Source organism: Carassius gibelio, chromosome B5, assembly GCF_023724105.1.
Source record: "Carassius gibelio isolate Cgi1373 ecotype wild population from Czech Republic chromosome B5, carGib1.2-hapl.c, whole genome shotgun sequence".
NCBI lineage: Eukaryota > Metazoa > Chordata > Actinopteri > Cypriniformes > Cyprinidae > Carassius > Carassius gibelio.
Window position 1 is genome coordinate 12104589 of NC_068400.1, and position 22628 is coordinate 12127216.

Below are 22628 nucleotides of genomic sequence, written 5' to 3' on the forward strand. Positions count from 1 at the left end.
TGGAGACAAAGCAGCATCTCATCCCTCGTTTTCTCTCTGACCTAATGGCCACTGATCTCACTACATAAGACAGAAACAGAGGAAAGACTGGTAAACAAGAGGGAGGACAAGGGCTTTCCCTGCTCAAAGAACGACTCCTGGATTAATAATTCCTGGATTAATGCACATGAATGATCTAGTTCAAAGAATCCAAACAGCAGGGTTTGAGTGCGATCGTCAGTGCTATGCTCCTATGTGCACACATGATGGAGAGGGCGGTTTAGATGCATCTGATCTGGGTTAAGAAGGGGTTTCTCTCTGGATTAAAGTGATTACCACCAACAGCCAGAAGCTGCAGAAGATATTCTGCTGTTACTGACTAGCGTGTGTATTCTGGAGTCTCCTGCTTTGCTCCTGATGTGTGTGTGCAGTGGACTGCCGTCCTGATGAGTCTGTTCAGTTCATACTACTGTCTGAAGTCTGTTTATGATGGTTATGAATCCCTGCAGCTCCTGGAGCAGAACGGAGGGTTCGGGAACAGCACACAGCTTCCCTCGCAGATCAACAACTTACACAATGCTGGTGAGTTCTGCATTCGCTTTGCATTTGTTTTTTGGCAAGTCATTTTCATTGTAGCAGATGTGTAGCTTCCCCTTTTTATTCAAATATGTCACAGTTCCTTTGTAATTATGCCCTGGTCTATTGAGCGATGTCACACGATCTTACAAACGTCTTGTAAAGATGAACAGTCCATCAGTGAAGAGAGTGCTGTTGGATCTTATCTTGTCATAGGATCTTTTGTTGCGCTGAAATCCTGTTTACATGCATTACGTTTAGAGGTTTCTTGTTGTTTTCTGATGCCTTTTTACATTTTCAGTTCTGTAACATGCATACAGTTAGTTAATTAGTTATTTTAAATGTTTTTTGTTTGTTAATAATAGTTATAGTTTTTAATTACATTTTGTTGTTGATATGTTAGCTATTGTTATTAATTATTATTAGTTGGTCAGTTAGTTAGTTTTTTTTGTTGTTAATTAGTTTTTTTTGTTTGTTTGTTTTACTTGCACAGATTTCAACTTGTTATTAATGTGTTTAATGTTTTTGTTATATATATATATATATATATATATATATTACTTTATTGTTTCTTTAGTTAGTCTTGTTGCTTGGTTGGGTTTTTATAGTTAATTCTAATGGTTTATTTTTTGCAACTTTTAATGTAGGGATGCATAAATCGGCCGGTCAAGCAAATTTTTGCTTGAAATATGCGTTTTTGGTCTTTTTTTTCCAGACGATTTTTCTGGAAGTGCACACGCGTGCACAGACTACATTGTAATCATTCGCTATCATTTTCTTTTTGTGGAAGTATTTCGAAATCTGTGCACAGGACACGGGCAGCCGTTCAGCACTGGAAGTGCAGAGCTTCATGTCTGAGGCACAGATAGCAGGAAGCGAACAGCCGTTGGTGTACTAGCGCACAAATAAGAGCCCCTTTCCTGCACGCACTAAAGCTGCACGAGCGTACTGTACCTGTCCACACCCTGCACAAACGGAGGCAGCGAAGGGATGTTCAGCTCAACTTCTCACGTGTTGGATGAGAAACAAAACAGACTAAACTGTGACAAAACTGAAATGGCTTTTTCTTTTCTTTTTTGTATAGTAGAACTTGCATGCACATTTGAAAAGCCAAACACGTTTGATTATTTTTATTTTACCTTAAAATTAAATCGACTTTGTAATTTTGATTTAACAATCACCTGCCATTTTAATAAATTTTAGGGTAATGATTCACATGTGTATTTTTTCAATTGAGACAATAGTTATTTATTTTTCATTGGCTCAATTAAAAAATATAGATGTGAATCATAAGCCTTAATATATTTGTTTAATTGAATGAATGAAACATTTTGCATTAGGGCTGCACGATACTGGGAAAAAATGACATAACGATATTTTATTTTTCTGCGATATATACTGCGTTATGAAATCTAATAAATGTTTTCTTAAAAACAAAAATGGGGTGAGCACACTTCCATTCTCATTTTAAATTATTTAAACATCGACACCATCTTGTCAATTGATTAATATCCGAGAGGGAGAGAGAGCAAGACAGCGCTCGTGTTGTTTGAAGACGGTGAGCGTGTGGCCGGGGCTTGTGCACGCGCTCTCTCTCTCTCTCTGCCCTGTCAAAACTTTCACTCTATGATGGTTTAGCTGTGCAATTAATCCGCGAATCACATTCGTCAAGGGCCGGGGAGCAGCTGGCCCGTACAGTTAATGAATAACGGATCAACTTCGACAGCCTACATCACACATCCTGCGATGTGACTGTCGTGGATTCGTATATCACGATATCGATGCTTAAACAACACATCGTGCAGCCCTACTTTGCATCTTTGTTTTATTCGCACCAACATTATTTGATTTAACATTTTGGAATAATTTATTTATATAGCATACTTTTATTTAGTCTCACTGGTGAAGACCTTTTTTTTCTTAATTTAAAACCAAATTTAAAAACTAAAATACTGAATGCTGATTAAGAAATGTCTTATTGAATGTGTGTTGATTGTGTTGTTTGGATTGTAGAACTATGCATTTCTAAAATCCAATCTTTTAATTTCACATGTTTACAGTTAATCTTTTAATTTAAGGCCAGTTCTATGTAGTTTCAACCCAATTCAAAAACAAAAGCTTAATGCTGATGTCCGTACCATCTATGTTTGTATTGAATGTAGTCTTCTTACTGTGCAGTTACTGCCGTTAATTTCAGATGGGTATGGTTATTGTTTTCAATAGCCAAAAGCCAGTTTGGCCTGTTAAATACCAAATAAACATCTTGTTTATGCACACTTTCCTTCTTTCTTGTTTGTTTGCTTAAAGAAAAAAAAAATCGGGTATCAGAATCGGCCATGAAAAATCATAATCGGTGCATCCCTACTTTAATGTTTTTGGTCGGTTAGTTATTTTTTGATTGTGTTAATGTATTTTGAGGTGGTTAGTATACATATATACTCTGCTGTGAAATATTTAAGTAATTATGAATCTTCCTCTTTTTAGTGCTTGTGTAAAGTAACTCTCACAGTTCCCCTCTACAAATGGTGACTTGCAGGATTTAATAATATACACAAGTAATATCCGGCACATCCGTATCTTAATTTGGCTGTTTGTTGAACTGCTGAAAAGCTGTATGTACTATGATTTGTGGCTTTAGGCACACCAGCTTTTGTGGTAATGAGAAGTACTTTGTTTCGTGGGAGATTTTTATCTGAAGGTATATTAGATGAGAGGGACACAGGATAAAGCAGCATCAGTCATGTCATTACACACAGTTTGAACAAGCTCTTTAAGACAGCATCGAGATCATCTGTATTGACTTCTTACATGACATAAATTCACACACAAATAACTTAAAGTGCTTCTACATAGACACTTACTCATACAAGTAACTTGTTTCATGAGTGTAACCCTCCTCCACCAACCACCACAGTGTCATAATACTGTCCACAAACAGATAATGCCTCGTACACACCCCTGCCCCCATATTTACCCCAAGAGATGGTTTCTCTGTGCGTTCAGTAAGAGGATTGGCCCTCTGGTCACCATCTGCTGAGTTCACTCTGATTTTCTGAGTAAACACAGTCAGAGAGTGATGATACCATTCACGTAACTACACACTCGATATTGTTTCTTAATTTACAGTCTAAATATCATACCAAGGGTCATATTTAGGGCTGGGCGATATATCTAACGATATGATCATTCACATCTAGTCAGTAAACCTGGTTCCGTGATTACTGCTAAATCACCATCACCTGCTTATAATTGGAGCGGCATTTAATAGACAGAGCCATAGATCACTGACAAGCTAAGCAATATAGCGTTCATTATCGCAGATGAATCGCCTTCGATGATGAACGCGATATTGCGTAGCCTGTCAGTGATATACGGCTCTGTCTATTAAATGCCGCTCCATTTAAAAGCAGCTGATGACGATTTACCACTAACCAGGGAACCGGCTTTACTGAAGAAATGCGTGTGACTATCGCATGTGATATATCGCCCATCCCTACTATAAACTCACTAAATGAGGACATAAACACATGAACAACATCTGATGAGCATCTGACCGTTTGATTTGAGTAAAACTAGCATCATATCAAATACACAGAACTGTAAAGGTATTCACGGCAACCCGTCAAAATAAAAGTCCCGATTTACATGACAACAATTCGCCTATTACAGTTTTCATTAGAATTTACACATCCTACTACTATAACTACTACTAAAATGAAACGAACATCATCTTTTCTTTTTTTCACACAACATTTCTTCCATGTTTTAATCTTAATAGTAAATCCCCTTTGTTTGTCAAAAAATACAGTTTTCTTAATTTTCAATAAGTAAAAGATAAATGTTGAAATTAATGTTTTTTGCCTTCATTTGATAACCAGAAAAATTTAAATACACAGAATTCCTGAAGGAAAAAAAAAAAAATAAGGCTAGTTAAGAAAAGTAAAATTAATAAATCAAGTTGTTTTATGCATTCAAATGGTAAGAAAATGTTAAGTAATATAGTGAGAAAAAATTAAATATTTAATAGGGCCCTAAACATGTACTTTTTAAAAACTTTTAATACATTTATGTGAAAATGTCATGAGTTTCATGATTTAAATTAATTAGACATGCTTTATAATTAATACAATGTAATTTAACTATAAAAAAGGCAGAAAAAATAAATGATTTCAAAATGCACCTTTTGCAGTTTTGTGTTTTTCAGTTGAATAAAATACTATTTTTCCCTATATATTTCATCATTGAGGATTTCTTTAAAAAAGTTTAAAAATCTCGTCTCGTTCTTGTGAACCCAGTCTCATGTCTCGTCTCGTGGGACAAGTGTCTCGCTGTCACACCCCTAATGAATGGTATTAAAGTGTTTGAACCAAAATTACAACAATGGAAAAGATGTAGAAAGAAAGAAAAATGCAACTTAAGCACGCAGAATAATGTAAGTGGACTTTGAACAATTAATTGCCGCTTTGAATGATTACATAATTGTGGCATCCATAATTGTAATCACCATTAGAAACTTGATTAATTGTGCAGCCCTAGTTAATTGTTCATGCTATGTTCATTTTAGTTCACAGCGCATTATTGTTAATTGATGCAACTTCTGAATAGGGTTGGGTATCGATTGGGTTTTATCCAAAACCGGTGGCATTTCGATACTTTTTTACGGTGCCTAAACAGTGCCTGAACCGATACTTCTATAAAAATAAATTAATTAATTCATTAAAAAAAAAGCATTAAGATTTAAAAGAAATCCATAGCATTCACACACTCCTTGGATGCTCTCATTTCCCAAGCTTCCCTTACTCTAAGGCTAATAAATGTATTTCATGATCTGGGTCATTATTTAATACAAAGCCACACATAATGTTTCTACTGTATCTCTGTCAATCACTCTGATATTTAGTTAAAATGAGTGCTGTCTGTCACTGTCTTAAATCAGTTGATACAGTGAATGACTGTCATTCATTTGTAAAGTAGCATACAGTCTTAGGTACATTAGTATTTTCACCCCAAAAAAGGGTTTTAAGCCAGTTATTTATATCTTTTGCTGTAGTATGTCAGTAGGAAATATCAGTTTACATTTCCAAACATTCATTTTGCCATTAATTTTAATAATAATCTAGTGAGATTGTTGAATGCACAAGCAGACTGTCTGACAACAGACTGCCTAAGACGAAGACTTTTGCACAGTAGTGTAAATATAAAGTATAGATTAAGTATATTTAACTAAGTGTTATTAAAGTATGCGTTCATATGTGTTAAGGGCTAGATTGTCGCTGGAGGAAACAGCTGTGATGTGAAGAGTGGTGAACGGAGCGAAAAATTTACAGTAGATGGGAAACCGATTGCTCCCTCGTGAACGTTTGTAAACTTTATTTATGACAAGGACCTGCACAGATACAGATATTCTGACAATCTGTTGATAAATACACACCTTGTGTCCTCTGTTTGTGTTTGAGTCCGCTTGCGCTGCTCCACCGCGGTCTGCGGATTGAAGAGCACGCTGAGAGACTAAATGCTATAGCCCCGCTAAAAAAGCCTAGCGACGCCAGTGCTTCTGGTGTACATTTAGAAGAACCAGGACAAATATTTCAATCGATCGCTCAGGCATTTAAGAGGCACCGAAATGAGGCACTGAAATCCATGTTCTGATTCGGTTTCGGTGCATACCGGTTCGATAGGTACCATTTTAGTATTTTTAGTTAGATACTTTTTGGTTGAATAGTATGAATAATATTAAATGGTAATTTTGTATTTTTAATATATGTTAGTTATTTGGTTTCGTACTTTAACAAATTTATAATAAATATATAAATATAAATAAGGATGCACTGATGTGGGGATCAATAAAAGCATTTACTCATGTTTTCTAAGTAGGGCTAATTAATAATAAAATGATAGAAGCAGAACCAGCTGTACTAGTCTATATTGGCAATGTCATTCTAAATAAATGGTTATTATTTTAGCAACTTAGACATCTAAGCCTTCAGAAGACGTTTAGGAGCATGAAAATCCAATATAACTGAGATGAGCAGAAGATGTGTTTTTTTACATAGTAGTTTTTTTCAGAACTTTTAAATATCTTGGCCTGAATCTTTGGCCTTTTAGAGTGAACTAGCCCCTAGATCTGATCATTTGGGTTGTAAAGAACATTTCTTGGTTCTTGACAAGTGTTGATTGAGAGTCATTGCAAAGAGACGTTTCTTGTGTGCATATGTCAAATATATTAATCAAAGCTGTAGTCCCGGAAAAGTTCTTTTGACAAGCATTGGCCTGCGGTTATGTGTGTGTGTTTGCATCTCCAGGTGTGTATGACACAGACCCGGCCATGGGTGGAGGCTTCCTGGATATTCTTAAAGGAGGAACCGAAAGATTCCTCACCAACATCAAAGACACTTCATCCAAAGTCATCCAGTCGGTGGCCAGGTGAGCGATGCATTCAGCCTGCAGTAAAACACCCCTTCAGCTGTCCCACGTTAACTAGTGCACACACCTTGCTCAAGTGTTTGGTTTGGAGAGAGTACTAGTAATCTGCTGGCGGTTAATCTAGCTCACAAAAAATGGCACCCGCTGCTGTCTTTGAGCATGTTTTCAAATGTCTGTGCTTTAAGTATAAATAGAGGCTCTTTTTAATGAGCTGTAGCATTTTAAGGCCTCGTGAAGGAGGTTTCAAAATGTTGGCAGAATAATTTTACTAGCTTCCAGTCCTGGCCAAATTCTGCAGTAGCATTACAGGTATACTTCACAGAGAGATGACATTGTGATGAACAAATCCAGATAGAGGATTTAGCAAGAGAATTCTTAATTTATAAATATTTTGTTTCATTTTGAAATTATAATATATAATAATATATAATATTATTATTAAAAGGGGAGATTTTTATCCAAACATTGCACTACATGCATTTGTATTTACTATTATAGTAGTTTTTAATCATTTGAATTAGCGTTAGTTTTTATATTGTCAATTTTTCATTTTAATTTTATTTGAACTTTTAGTAATTTTTTTTTTAATATATTTTAGCTTTAATTTTATTTTAACCTTTTAGAAATTTAGTCTCTTGTCATTTTGTTTTATTTTTGCTTGAATTTCTGTTTAATTTTAAGTAATTGTATGTCTTGTCATTGTTATTGAACAAAGCAAGACAATGAATTGTAAATTTTACTATTTAGCTTTAAATGTTTTTTTTAATTTTGTTTTGGTATTAGTTATATTATGTCTTATGTCTTTATGATTTTTTCCAAATATTCATATTTAGCTTTAATTTTTTAATTACATTTTTGTTTTAATGTTAGTAATATTATGCGTTTCATCTTTTTTCAAACAATCATATTAAGCTTTTATTAAAATTTTTGTTTCATTATTAGTAGTTTTATTATGTTTTTTGTCATTGTTATTTATTTTTAAATATTCATATTTTTCTTTTTTCTATTTGGTTTTTAATTTGTTTGGTTTTTTATTAGTAATTTGTCATTTTAGTCCTTATTTTATTTCAGCTTTAAGTTAGCAGAACGTAATTTAAATATGTTTTTATTATAGTTGCCAATAACAACACTGACTCAAATCCAAATGACAGTATACCACCTCATTACAATTCATGCTGCACAATTATTCCTGCACAGTGTACGTGCTAGTTATTATATCCTATTTATACATCATACTCAAAACTAATGACATTTATGAATGTAAATGTCTTCAATTCTGAGTCCATGTTGATTGGATCATAATTTGATGAGTCTAACTGCAGAGACTGGACATTAATCTCTTGGTAAACTCGATCAGGGTTTTGTTTATGACACACACTGATCTACCAGATCATAAATTCCCCTCCACTCCCCCTCCATAATCTGTTTGCATTTATTAATCATGTTTAATAACTACCCCCTCACGTCTCCACAAAGTCTGTCATGTTTATTTCCTCCTCAGTTGGCCCATTTTTCTTTCAGTTTGTTTTGTTCATTGTCTTGTGTTGTTCATTTTGTTCCTGAATCACGTCTCTCGGTCCCAAATCTCCAACACCTTTCAGCTCCAGGTAACTATGGGACAGCGCCTGTGTGTCTATGTTTGCGTTATGTGTGTATGTGCAGAGATGGTGTGTGAACTTCACTCCACCTTCATCTGACGGCTTTGTTCACTGTTTGTTCTTAACCAGAGTCTGCTTCCATCAGTACAGCATTACCCTGATCAGTAGAGTTTCTTAAAAGTTAAAAAGGCTGCCTACTAAACCCACATGTGTGATCGCTGCTGAGTGCTTCGAAGGAATAGTTCACTATATTCCAAGCTTTCTAAAAACGATGATCACAATACAGTAAAAACAGTAATATAGTGAAACGGAATTCAAATAAAATCAGTACAATAAATGAAATCGTACTGACCCCAAACATTTGAAATGTATTATATATCAGAATGAATAGAAGTTAGTCAACGTTTCTTTGTTGAGTGAACTATTCCTTGAAGTCTTTGCCTTTTTAGTCCCAGATTTCCGCAAAAGTTGTTATAAAGTTTGTTCACTGGTTGAGTTTTAATACAAGCCATTACCTGTTTTATGTCGATGTTTAGCCTGTAATCCAGATGTTTTTTTAGTGCTTGGATTGTTGTTGTGTTCGTGCATCTAAATCTGTTTCCTATTCTGTCTCAGTTATGCTAAAGGAGACCTGGACCTATCCTACATCACCTCCAGAGTAGCAGGTACACTCATCTGTGGAATACGGCTTTCAGATTCATTTTGGAGACCTGAACACTAACATAAAGTTGTCTATATGTATTTTTTTTCACAGTCATGTCTTTCCCAGCTGAAGGTGTTGAATCTGCCATTAAGAATAACATTGAGGATGTGCGTCTGTTCCTGGATTCTCGACACGCGGGTCATTATGCAGTATACAACCTCTCCAAACGCTCCTACAGGCCGGCCAGGTTTCACAACAGGGTAAGAGTGGAGAGCAAAGCAGATAGCTTTTCTCTAATGCAAATTATTAATAGATTACAGGGATCTAAACTGATGGTTTATCCTAATCTCATAAATCAGTGTTGTTATTGTTATCAAAAACAAATAAACGTACAAAAAAAAAAAAACATTGTTAATTTGAAGCACTAAAATAAAATACAAATCCTAAAGTTCAATATGTAAAATGTAAATTAAATGTAAAAAAAATTATCAAGATCTTAAATTAAAATGAAAACAGAATATATGAGCATAAAATATGAAAATAGAAAAAACATTCATTTATAAGTAAGACTGAAATAACACAAAAAACAAAACAAAAAAAAAACAGGCTGATTCAAGCAATGGCATGAATTTGGGGTGGGGCTATATTTTGTTTGTAAACAGTCGTTATTTTTGCATTTCTTTTTTGTGCCACTAGTGGTAAGGTAATGTCCACCTCGCCTTTAAATTTTGCCATCTACTCTAAGGTTTATTGCTAAAGCACAAGGGTTTCTGTGATGCAGAGAACACGTACAAAATTATGAAATCCAGTCATTAAAATCTAATTTACAATATAACATGGAACGTCATGGAATCTGGATTAATAAATCAAAAGTGGGCTTTGACATTTAATCAAATTGTGATTTGGTAAACTTTTGTTGTATAGCACTTAAAGGGAAAAAAAATAACAGGAATTGTTTCAGTTGATTACATTTTAAAAGATGAGTTAGTTTGTTGCTGCTTTGTCTTTATTTGATTACCTCGTGACAGTTAACTGAAATTAAATTATTAATCCCAAAAAAACTACTGAACCAATTTTTCTGAAAAATCTAACATTTAATTGGGCCCTAGTATTGTCAAAATAATAATAATAAATCAACCATTAAAATAAAAAAATATTTCATAGGGCTCTACATGCTTTACTTGATAAAACTCATAATTGTGTGGTGTGTGTGCAGGTATCAGAGTGCGGTTGGCAGCCTCGACGAGCTCCCACACTGAACAACTTGTACAATATATGTAAAAACATGCACCAGTGGCTCAAACAGGATCAGAGGAACATCTGCATCGTACATTGTCTGGTGAGTAAACACACATATACCACCCTTTTCCAACAGTGTTACTATATAAACTGCCCACAAACAAACTTTTACACTCTTAAATCTTAGTTTTAATGTCATTCATTCATTTAATTCGGCATATTCTGAAGAAACATTTGTCTTAGGTGTGTCCTGTCATCTTCATGTTTTTGTAGGATGGACGGGCAGCGTCGGCCGTGGTGGTTTGTGCATTCCTCTGTTTCTGTCGTCTGTTCTCTACAGCTGAGGCTGCAGTTTACATGTTCAGTATGAAGCGATGCCCACCGGGCATCTCGCCCTCACACAAACGGTAACAACTTCCTGTCATTTTCTCACTTTGTTCCTTTGAATTAAGACGTACCACACACCACAGTGTCAGGGCAGGTTGTTCTAGAACAGAAATAGACGCTCAAGGATTAATACAGCAGCTCAGGTGCATGAACATGAGCAGTGAGCCGCAGGTGTGACGGTTCTTTAGTGTTGAGGTCACTTCCTGCCACAACTGTTCTTTGGCTCGCCAAGAGCTTCTGCCGAACTTCGCAAGCTCATGGGACTCTTTTGATTCTAACCAAGTGTGAATGTGTGTGGTTGCTGGAGCTGACTTTGTCAGCTAAAAGTAAAGGAAGTGACATAACCTTGAGCGGAACATTGAGTTCTGCTGCTCACCAGAACCTTGGCAGCGTTACTTGATCATTTTTGTATGCTATCAAAAAATTTATTGCAGTTTGGAATGTATATGTTCACATTGCATTTTAATTTTACTGATTTTGTTTTGTGGTTTTGTCATTTTAGTATCATTTTTTATGTTTTAGTACTATAATTTCATCTTATTTAAATCAGTTAGTTGCCAAGGGGGAAAAAAAATAATTTCATCTAATATACATCATCTAATATACATTCTAATATACATTTTGTTTTAGAATCGTTTTATTTCAATTAACAAAAATATTTGTTGTATTTTTATTTAACCATAACCACGGTTATTATTGTTAACTAAAACTGAAACCACAAAATTATTTTCATTACTTGATATCAAATATGTGAAAACTTTTTTCATTTCATTCACTGTTATTTTATTTCAGCTAGTTGCCAAGCTGTTTCTCATTTTTGTTTAGAAAAAGTTAAAGAGCTAAAATAACTAAAAACTAAAACTATATATACATATTTAACAAAAATTTAATAAAAAATACAAATATGAAACAAAATAACTTATAAGATAAATGTTAAAATACAAAGGATTTCCTCAGTTATTATATGTTAACTTATACCATTTAAAGCTGGTTAACCTTGTGACTTAAACAATGCATGCAGAAAAAATACTTTATGGAAAAAAGTTTTTTATAGATGTTTTATGAAAGTCCGAACAGTCACCTCAGTTATTCATAAAAGTATTAAAATGTAAAAGGGTGCTTTTAGGCAAACTTTGCAACACAGCAAGCACACATTTGTGCAAATATCTCATGTATGACATCTCCTGATGTGTGAAATCTACTTGTGAGGATGTGTGGTTCCTGGCAAAGATCGTAATGATCTCCCTTCATGAGAATGAGGTCAAATGTCTCATTCCAGAACATAGATGTTAGATGATGAACCATGATGATTGTGCTAAATGTTAATGGTGCTTGCTAAGCAGTCATCCCTATTACAGTATAAACGCTTCTCTATTGCTTTTTAACGACAACATAAGAACAGTAGTTTGCGATTTGCGCAAATTAAAGACAAACCCACAATTGTGTATCTTTTTGTAAATTATTTGTAATTTCAAGAATGAACCTATTTGACACTTGTTACATACTTTCAATCTCTCCCCAACTAAACCATACCAACAAACTCCGGAGAAATACATTTAAATAATCATGTTCATTAATAAATAGTTACAATTAAATACGTAAATAATTTAAAAACTAATCAAATAACAACCATTGTGCATCTTTAACAAATAGTACCTTATTTGTCAATTTTAAGTCACCATAATAAAAAATATGACCAAACTAAAGATTTTTGTGACAATTTGCATTTGATTGTGAGACTAGGAGTTTCTGATTTTAGATGATGAACCCTGATTTTGCAGATTGCTAATGGTGCTTTCTTAGCAATCACATGATCATGTTGTAAAGCTCTTTGTTCAAACCCTGGTGTATTGAAATGAGTACTATCAAACAATTAATTGCATCCAAAATAAAAGTTTTTGTTTACATAATATGTATGTGTGTGTGTGTGTGTGTGTGTGTGTGTGTGTGTGTGTGTGTGTGTGTGTGTGCTGTGTATATTTAGTATGTATTTATAAATACAAACACATTCATGTATATATTTAAGAAAAATGTTATGTATGTAAATCCAAAATATATACTGTATGTGTGCGTGTTTATATAAACATAATAAATATGCACACTACACATACATATATTATGTAAACAAAAACTTTTATTTTGGAAGTGATTAATCATGATTGATTGTTTGACAGCACTAATTGAAATCTTTTAAAATATGATCTTTTGCATATAGAAAAGTACCAGCCTGTTTTAAAGAAAGTGTCAGAGAGGAGAGTGAAAATAGGCTTTTAAAAATAAATCACAGTTTTTTGTAAAAAAAACCTTGACTAATATCTTAGTCAAAGCAACTACACATTCTGTTCCTGAGCTACATATGTCCAACAGTTTTGTTAATTTTGCCATGGTGAAGATACAAAAGTCTTGGGTGTAGCCTTGTAAATTTGGGTTCAGCTCAAGGTCAAAATCAGTAGTTTAGCTGTAGGTGTATGTTGATGAATTGCGTTAAGCGATGACTGTTGTTGTTTGTAGGTATATTGAGTACATGTGTGATATTATGGCAGAAGAGCCCATAATTCCCCACAGCAAGCCTATAACCATCCGCTCTGTCGTCATGACTCCCGTACCGCTCTTTAATAAGCAGAGAAATGGCTGTCGGCCGTTCTGTGAGGTCTACGTCAGTGACGAGCGCGTCGCAACCACTTCACAGGAATATGACCGAATGAAGTAAGACAACTTTGCTAATAGATATTATTGAAAGTGAGAAAGTACACAGTGTCTGTATCTCTTAATTACCTTTGGTATTTCTGCAGGGATTTTAAGACGGAGGACGGGCGAGCGGAGATTCCCCTGAATATTACTGTGCAGGGAGACGTGCTGATAGTGATTTATCACGCACGTTCTACACTGGGGGGACGTCTGCAGGCCAAAGTAAGGCCCACAGTGACTGATATTTATGAATACTGTCCCAGTGCATTTTAATAAGCATAAATTAACAAATGCAAAGAAAATGAGATTTTTTAGGAATTCCATTGTTATGATATAAATGGCAACAATGTCTTTTATATAGCACAGTTGGAAAGTTATAATTTATGGTAAGTTGAATTATATATTGCATGATTTTTTTTTAATATTTTGTATAATTCATTATGAATTATTTTAATAATAATTGCATTTTTTATTATTTTTACATTTATATATTATTTATACTTAACATAATTAATATTCTTTTTCTGATTAGGTCATAATAGCGTAGTATTGTTCATACTTTTCTGTACCTTGACAGTGTAAGTTACTTGGCAATTTATGGGACAGTCATAAGACTCCCGGCTTTTTTTACATTTTGTTCTGAAGACAAATAAAGCTTTTACGGGTTTGGAAAAACAAGGGGGTAAGTGATTAATGACAAAATTTACATTTTGGTGTGGAGTATCGCTTTAAATGAACACAATTTAAACAGTAAAGATTTTATTGCGCAAAAAACGGCAAAAGCATTATTGACTAATTGATCTTTTACACAAACTAAACAAAGAATTAAAAAAAAAATCGAATTATTTAAATTAACCTACCGTATTTTTCGGACTATAAGTCACACTTTTTTTTTCATAGTTTGGCTGGTTCTGCGACTTATAGTCAGGTGTGACTTATTTATCAAAATTAATTTGACATGAACCAAGAGAAATGAACTCAGAGACCTGAACCAATAGAAAACATTACCGTCTACAGCCGTGAGAGGGCGCTCTATGCTGCTCAGTGCTCCTGTAGTCTACACTGAAAACAAGGAGCGCCCTCTCGCGGCTGTAGACGGTAATGTTTTCTAGAGCTGCACGATTAATCGTTAAAAGATCGCGATCTCGATTCAGACACCCTCTCGATCTCATTTCTAAAAGACGACGATTCCCCGAGTCTGTTAAACCTTTGACAAAGTCTTACCGGATCATTCAAATCTGTGCGCGCACTGCCGCTGACACAGAGAGAGCTCTTACCATGTTTGGTTAAGAAACATCTTCACAAACAGTCTTTTCAACTACACAGTATTATATCTGTCTTACAGTCATTTATATTATCACAGAAATACTGGGATAAAGTTTATAGTTTAAATATAAACATTGATGTCTATATGGCAGCGATCAAAATATAACAAATCCCCTTTTGAAAGTACTGCGCTTTAAATAACGTTTGTGTCGATTGCATTGTTTCACCAATAGGTGGCGACAAGTGTCTTAATTTATTTGTCAATGAATTAATTTTTCATTCAACAGAATCGTTCAAAAACGCTGATTCATCCAGAAATGAAACAAGTGTAGTAGGTTTATGAGTGAGTCGTTGAATCAGTGATCTAAACAACTTTTTCATCATTCTAATATTAAAAGAACTGGGGTTTTAAATATATTATATATACACTACCAGTCAAAAGTTTTTGAACCATAAGATGTGTAATGTTTTTTTAAAGTCTCTTCTGCTCACCAAAATATATTTATCTGATCCAAAGTACAGCAAAAACAGTAAAGTTTTGAAATATTTTTACCATTTAAAATAACTGCTTTCACTTGAATGTATTTTAAAATGTAATTTATTTCTGTGGTGTGCAGCTGTATTTACAGCATCATTACTCCAGTCTTCAGTGTCACATGATCTTCAGAAATCATTCTAATATGCTGTTTTGCCATTCAAAAAAAAACATTATTATTATTATTATTATTATTATGTTGAAAACAGATGAGTAGATTTTTTTCAGGTTTCTTTGATAGAAAGTTCAGAAGAACAATAATTGTGTGTAATAGAAATATTTTGTTATAAATGTCTTTGTCACACTTGATCAATTTAAAGAATCCTTGCAAAATAAAATAATTAATTTATATACTTGTGATAATGATAATGTTAATAGTAATAATAATAATAAAGAATCGTAGGAGAATCGTGATCTCTATATGAGATCAAAAAATCGTGATTCTCAATTTATCCAGAATCGTGCAGCCCTAATGTTTTCTCTAGGTTCGAAATAAATACGACTTATAGTCCAGTCTGACTTATGTTTTTTTCCTCATCATAAAGTATTTTTGGACTGATGCGACTTATACTCAGGTGCGACTTATAGTCCGAAAAATACAGTATATTAAATAGGCTACACCCAAAATGCCTATTTTTAATGCATTTAATGTTTTAATTAAATGAAATCTGCTCCACAGCAGTCCTTACACCGCAATTTGGTAGACAAATCGCCCAACCCTACACCGAAATTTGGTAGACAAATCACCCAACCCTACTTCACACTAGAAGCTTTCGAAACTTGACCATTTCCACTCATTGTTTCAGTCATTGCCAACATGCTGTGTTGTGGTTTTTGTAGATGGCTTCCATGAAGATGTTTCAGATCCAGTTCCATACTGGGTTTGTGCCCAGAAATGCCTCCACTGTCAAATTTGCCAAGTAAGTTTCACATTACTTTTTAATGATCTCACATCAGTTTCTGTTGTGAATCAAAATATAATGCTCTTTTAAAATGATGGTGCTGCGTGTATTTGCAGGTATGATCTCGATGCTTGCGACATCCAGGAGAAATACCCCGACCTCTTCCAGGTGCATGTAAATGTGGAGGTGGAGCCTCAGGATCGCCCTAGCAACAAGACTCCGCCTTGGGAAAACTTCGCCACTAAAGGACTCAATCCCAAGATCCTTTTCTCCAACAGAGATGAACAGCAAGAGATCCTGACAAAATTTGGTGAGTTTTGAGAGTAATGTAATTATTAAACTTGTGATGATCACTGGGCATTTATGGCAAGCGACTGCTTATGATCCACTGTTGGTGAATTATGACAGTGTTTACTTAGTGTTCATATTGTAATATTTTGTGAATGGTTATAAGAGTGTGTGTTTTTTTTGTTTTTTTTTTTTGCAATGAGCGGCTAGAAAAAGTAGTAAAGCATAGACATTTCAAAATAAGAGTCCTTGTCCATTTTAGACTTGTTTTCTAATTAAAAGTAACACATTCTTGTTTTTATTCTGTATATTATTGGTATTTGGTTAAACAGGTAAACTCTATCTAGCATTTAATTCTTCACTGTCAAAAGAAGTAAAGACTAAGAACATTATTTAACATATTAAGGATATAGATATTTACAAGTTTTGCAAAGGTACTTGTGATCTTACAAGGGTAAATTAAAAACTTGGGATGGTTGCCTAAACTGTTTACACTAGTCTTAAAAAGTTAGTCGTATTTTACTAATTTTTTTCTTCAAGACTGGCCATAACATTTTAATATAAAAATTATTTGTATTGGAAAAGTAAGCATGATTATGCTCTGGGCAGATCTGCTAGTTTTATCTTTTGTAACATGGGATTTTGAACAAATATGTTCAGTCTTACAGTAATTTTTGTCTAATGTTGTAACAACATTTTTTTTTTTTTGGTGATAAATTACAGTTTTGGACATATAAGGTAATACAAAATATATTTTTTTTTAAACTTTGAAGTAACTACAAATGAGCATGTAAAGCAAATATCCGTGTGTAAAAGAAATTCCGTGTGGAGCATGCCCTGATCAACGCAGTGTTCTCACCTTTTTCCCCCCTAGTATAGTGAGTATATTGTAGATTATAGTGCCTTTCTTTAAATATATTATTTATTATTATATCTGCAAAATCTAGGGATGGGTACCGAAACCCAGTATTAAAATGGCCCCGGGGCTAAATTATGAAATATCGTAGTATCAGTAAGATCTGACGGTATCGGTTCTGCTTTTGGTACTGGAGGGGTAAAAATTAAAGTACTATGTATTTTTGCTTAATAATATTATCGAGCACATTTTATCTCACCAAATCTCACCACATTTCTAATGTATGAACATATTAAGATGTTTGTCTGTGAGATCTGCGAGATCTCTCATGCGCGGCGGAGGCTGTCTGTCAGTCACACACACACCACAACGAGCGTGGCGCACGCACAGACATAACAGTATGAAAACTCCCGCTTAATAATAAAGAGTGACGATGGCGAAGAGATTTGCTTTATTATGTTATTGTGCACATTTTATCTTACCAAACATTTCTAATTTGCGATATTATTAAGACGTTTGTCTCATGCGCGCCGCGGAGGCTGTCTTGTCAGTCACACACACACACACAACAAGAACGAGCGCGGCGCACACACACGCATAAGGGGCCGTTCACATATTGCATCTTTTGCATGCTCAAGTTCGTTATTTCAAATGTAGGCGCACGGTATGCACGCTCATAATGGAAGCAAACGCATCGAGTTAAAAACATCTCAACTTTTCAGAATGTCGCAAGCGCACCGCAAGTCATGTAGCTTCCTCACCTTTTCCGTAATAACGTTGAAAGCTCAGCCAAAATGAAGGAACAGCTGATAGCTGTATGGGGTTTTTGAAATTAATTTAGTAGCAGAGCTACTGCAAGCAGTTTTTAGTGCTGCAAATCCATTTATCCATTGCTGAAATCTCCGCGTTTTCATGGAGAGAGCAGGTCATGGTTGCTTAGCAACGGCAGACTCCTCAGGAGCGCAAGTGCCCGAAGGCTATGGGGAAAAAAAAAGCAGAAAGCAGCGTGCCTAGCATTTTTAGACGCGATATGTGAACGGCCCCTTACAGTACGAAAACTCCTGCTTAATACAAAGAGTGACAATGGTGGAGACAGCAAAACTTTCCAAAGTGTGGTTATTCACTAGAGTTGATGCAGACAATGCTGGTTGTCTTACGTGCAAATTTTTGCATGTAAGGGCGGAAACACAAGCAATCTGTCAAAACATCTTTCAAAAGTGCATTTTGTGCAGACAGAGAAATGCAAAGTTTTCAACCGCCTAACACAACACAAAGTAAGACAACACAAAGTACCGATAAGAATACCATTAAAGTACCGGACCGTTAAGCAGTATCAGTAAGAGTAGTAATACCGTTAAAACCTTAACGATACCCATCCCTAGCAAAATCCAATATAAATCAACCTTTATTTTGTATGCAGTGATATATTAGTACATATATGTATTTAAATTCATATGTATATATTAGGGCTGTGCAAAAAATCGAATGTGATTTTCATGCGCATCTTGTCAGTAAAGGCTCTCCTGTGATTAGTAGTATATCTCCAGCACGTGCGTTCAGAACAGGATTGGCAGGTTTTCAAAACAAAACCTGCCCAATTACTTCTCAAAACTAGCCCAATCGCATTTCATTCCAGGCGATAAAATACACATTTTTGGAGGGGTTCTCTTGGTAAAATTTAACTATCACGTTATTTGTATTGGGGTCACTTCGACCCGCGGACATGAAAAACAACCACAGACTTGGCAACACTGGTTTGCCTTTACTACACAGCCATAGTTCACAGAAAATCCACACAAAATCGATTTCAAAATCGCAGGCGATTCTTTGTCGATTTTGTGTTAGTTGTCGGTAGACTACGGCTCTGTGCAGTAAATGCCGCTCCACCTGAACCAGTGTTGCCAAGTCTGCGGTTGTTTTAAATGTCCACGGGTTGAAGCGACGCATTGGAAAATCGCGGGTTGAAAAACGCGTTTGATTTTTTTGCACTATATATATATATATATATATATATATATATATATATATATATATATATATATATATATATATATATATATATATATATATGTATATATATATATATATATATATATATATGTATATATATATATATAATTAAATAAATGGAATTAAATACATGTTTTGAATGTTTAATTAAGTAAAAGCAATACATTATTTTGAGATTGCATAGGTTTGTTCTGCATGGAAATTTGTGACCCTGGATCACAAATCAGTCTTAAGTCGCTGGGGTATATTTTTAGCAATAGCCAATAAAACATTGTATGGGATAGAATTGTTGATTTTTATTTTATGCCAAAATATTTTTGGGGATTTTAATTAAAAATGAGGTTACATGAAGATATTTTATACATTTCTTACCATAAATATATCACAACTCAATTTTTTATTAGTGATATATATTGCTAAGAATTCATTTGCAACACTTTAAAGGTGATTTTCTCAATATTTCGATTTCTTTGATCAAATATTGTCTGACCCTAATACATCAATGGAAAGCTTATTTATTCAGATTTCAGATGATGTATACATCTCAATTTCGAAAAATATACACTTAAGACTTAGGTTTTGTGTCCAGGGTCACATATGGTATTACTTTTATCTGTACAAGTTTCAAATACTACCGTCTTTCATAACTTCATTATGATACTACACATTTTCTATGAGTTTCATCTGTTTTGTTCTTAATCTTTCTGGCTGATCAGGTAAACCAGAGCTTCCACGTCAGCCTGGTTCCACAGCCTGTTACAGCTCTGAACCGGCCCAGCCAGAGCGTTCACCTGAAGAGCCACAGAACGACCCAGATTCCCCTTCTCCTCAAAGCACTGACACCAACGCCAACAACTTCTTCCAGACGCTTGACTGGGAAGGTATACAGAACATTTAAAACTTTTATATATATATATATATATATATATATATATATATATATATATATATATATATATATATATATATATATATATATATATATATATATATGAATGAGAGCAAAAAATTCATACACTCTTTGACAGTTTCCCTGCCAAGTGTAAGTTGGGTTGTTAACACATTAACAATCCTTAACACTGAGAAATACATACACAGAAACCGTATTCATTAATATTTGTTAACATCAGTTATTGAAAGTGTATAGTACAACAGTCAATTTTTCGTTAAAAAAACTATGAATATTATAAACATTCAACTTTTTATTTAAAAATGTATAAGTGATTACTGAAATGAACATTAAAATAAGTGCTTTAGAAACACTTTTCATTGTTTGTTGATGTTAACAAGTGCAGTTAATTAATATTAATGGGTTAGTTCACCCCAAAATGAAAATTGTGTTTTACTCCCCCTCAAAGCATATGACTTTATTCTTTCAGACCAATCCAATTGGAGTTATATTACAAATTATCCTTGCTCTTCCAAGCATTGGAATGGGAGTAGGTAGTCAAAAAATAGTAGTCAAATTAAGCATGCGGATCCATAATAAAATGTGCCTCACATGGCTCCGGGGGGGTGAATCGATGCATTTTTGATGCCTTTAACAACCTTATTCTTTAAAAAAAGTGTTACCATAACTTGTCTATACGAAAAGTTAAACACTTCATTTTTAATGTGCGATGTTAAAATGTGGAGTATCATCTTTTCGCCAACCAAAGCACTTCTTTCTTTATCTTTTTAGCTGTTAACTGTCCTGTATTATGTTGTATTTACAGATGGTATTCGGCAGTTCGATTGTTCTGACAGCCAGTTGGAGGACCAGGATGATTTGAGTGGCGGCTCGGAGGAGGAATCAGTGTCTTACTCCGCCCCCATCGATGGGACTCTGTCACGTGACAATAGTGAACCACTCTTTGGGGCAGACTTCACAACCACACCACCTGACCCTCAGCCCGACACAGAAGACCTGCTCGGCCTGAACTCTGACCCCAGTCCTCCAGCCTCCAACACTCAGCCAGGCATTGCTAATGAGACGGGTTTGAAAAGTGCTGTCAGTAACAGTGATTTACTGAACGACCTGTTCGCCCCTCCACCCGACGCTGTGCCTTCGGCTAATGCAGAGGACCTCATGGGAGAAAGTACAGGAGAAGATCTCTTCTTCTCCAACACATCCAGCCGACCGGCATCAACCACTAATAAAGGTAAGAGACTGTGTATGTGAATGCTTAAATGTACTGTTGAGTACCAATAAACTGGGAATGAAATGGTTGCAGGTTTGACACCTGGAAGGCATTATTTACCTTAAACTATGTTTTTGACCCAATGTTAAAGTTGGACCATCTTTGTATAAACAATGTACGGCAGTTTGCTTTAAATAAAATGACAACAATACATTAATAAATATATATGTATACTATATAGAAAAAAATTACAAAATCTAAAGACATTAATATTTTGGTTACAGAAGGACTGTTTTAGGAACAATTTGTTTTAATGCTACAATTCATTTTCCTCTCAAATTGTGTATATATATATATTGTAACATTATTTATGCATATATATATATATATATATATATATATATAAAACAGCAACAGCATACAACAATAAAAACAAAGTAACAATAAATAACTGAAGCAAAAAGGAGGTAATGATTCAAATTAAAATAGAAAATACCACTATAGGATTGTTCATTATTTTATTAAAGATATTAGTCACCATCAAGAAGAATAATGAAAATACAGATACAAGATGCATCACAGTAATGAGGACAGACCAAATAATGCAAATATAATTTAAATAAATATCATGTTTTAGTTTTTCTTTGGATATTTTTATGAAAATATCACCCGGACATGTTCTTTGATGTTTCCCCAGTGTTCTAATTAATTAATTTAATTTAACATTTTATGAATGTGTTTTCAGTCAGTCTAAATTGCACTGATTCTTCTTTCTGTAGACTTCTTTGACCCCTTCGGTGTGGGGTCAGCGTCTTCAGGCTCCGATCTGTTTGGTGACCTCCTGGGGTCAGACGGTGCGAGTAGTGGCTTCAAAGCTCCAGCTCCTGCATCCAACTCCAGCCTCTTCAACCTCAGTGAGTTCTGCTCCCATATACTTCAGTTCAAAACACTGGAATACTACAACATGTTATTTAGTATAGTTGTTTATTGTCTTAGTATTTAAAAAGACACACAAATTGTGGCTAGAGAGGATTTCAGTTAGTTAATGTATTGTCAATTTATGTCATTATTATTATTTTAAAGATAAGTAAACATTAGTTTACCTCTGAAATATGTGT

At 34.5% G+C, this 22628-nt stretch overlaps 1 protein-coding gene across 1 annotated transcript in view; it reads left to right on the forward strand.

Moving 5' to 3' along the window:
- The window catches only part of gak (cyclin G associated kinase), a 39369-nt gene that overhangs the window by 10516 nt on the left and 6225 nt on the right, over nt 1-22628 (forward strand). The window contains exons 10-22 of the mRNA XM_052556396.1: nt 489-561; nt 6858-6978; nt 9192-9241; nt 9331-9479; nt 10436-10558; nt 10732-10865; nt 13357-13551; nt 13638-13755; nt 16175-16254; nt 16353-16546; nt 20107-20271; nt 21106-21531; nt 22290-22424. Coding sequence (XP_052412356.1) covers nt 489-561; nt 6858-6978; nt 9192-9241; nt 9331-9479; nt 10436-10558; nt 10732-10865; nt 13357-13551; nt 13638-13755; nt 16175-16254; nt 16353-16546; nt 20107-20271; nt 21106-21531; nt 22290-22424 — 1963 coding nt within the window. The remainder of the gene's footprint in view (nt 1-488; nt 562-6857; nt 6979-9191; nt 9242-9330; nt 9480-10435; nt 10559-10731; nt 10866-13356; nt 13552-13637; nt 13756-16174; nt 16255-16352; nt 16547-20106; nt 20272-21105; nt 21532-22289; nt 22425-22628) is intronic.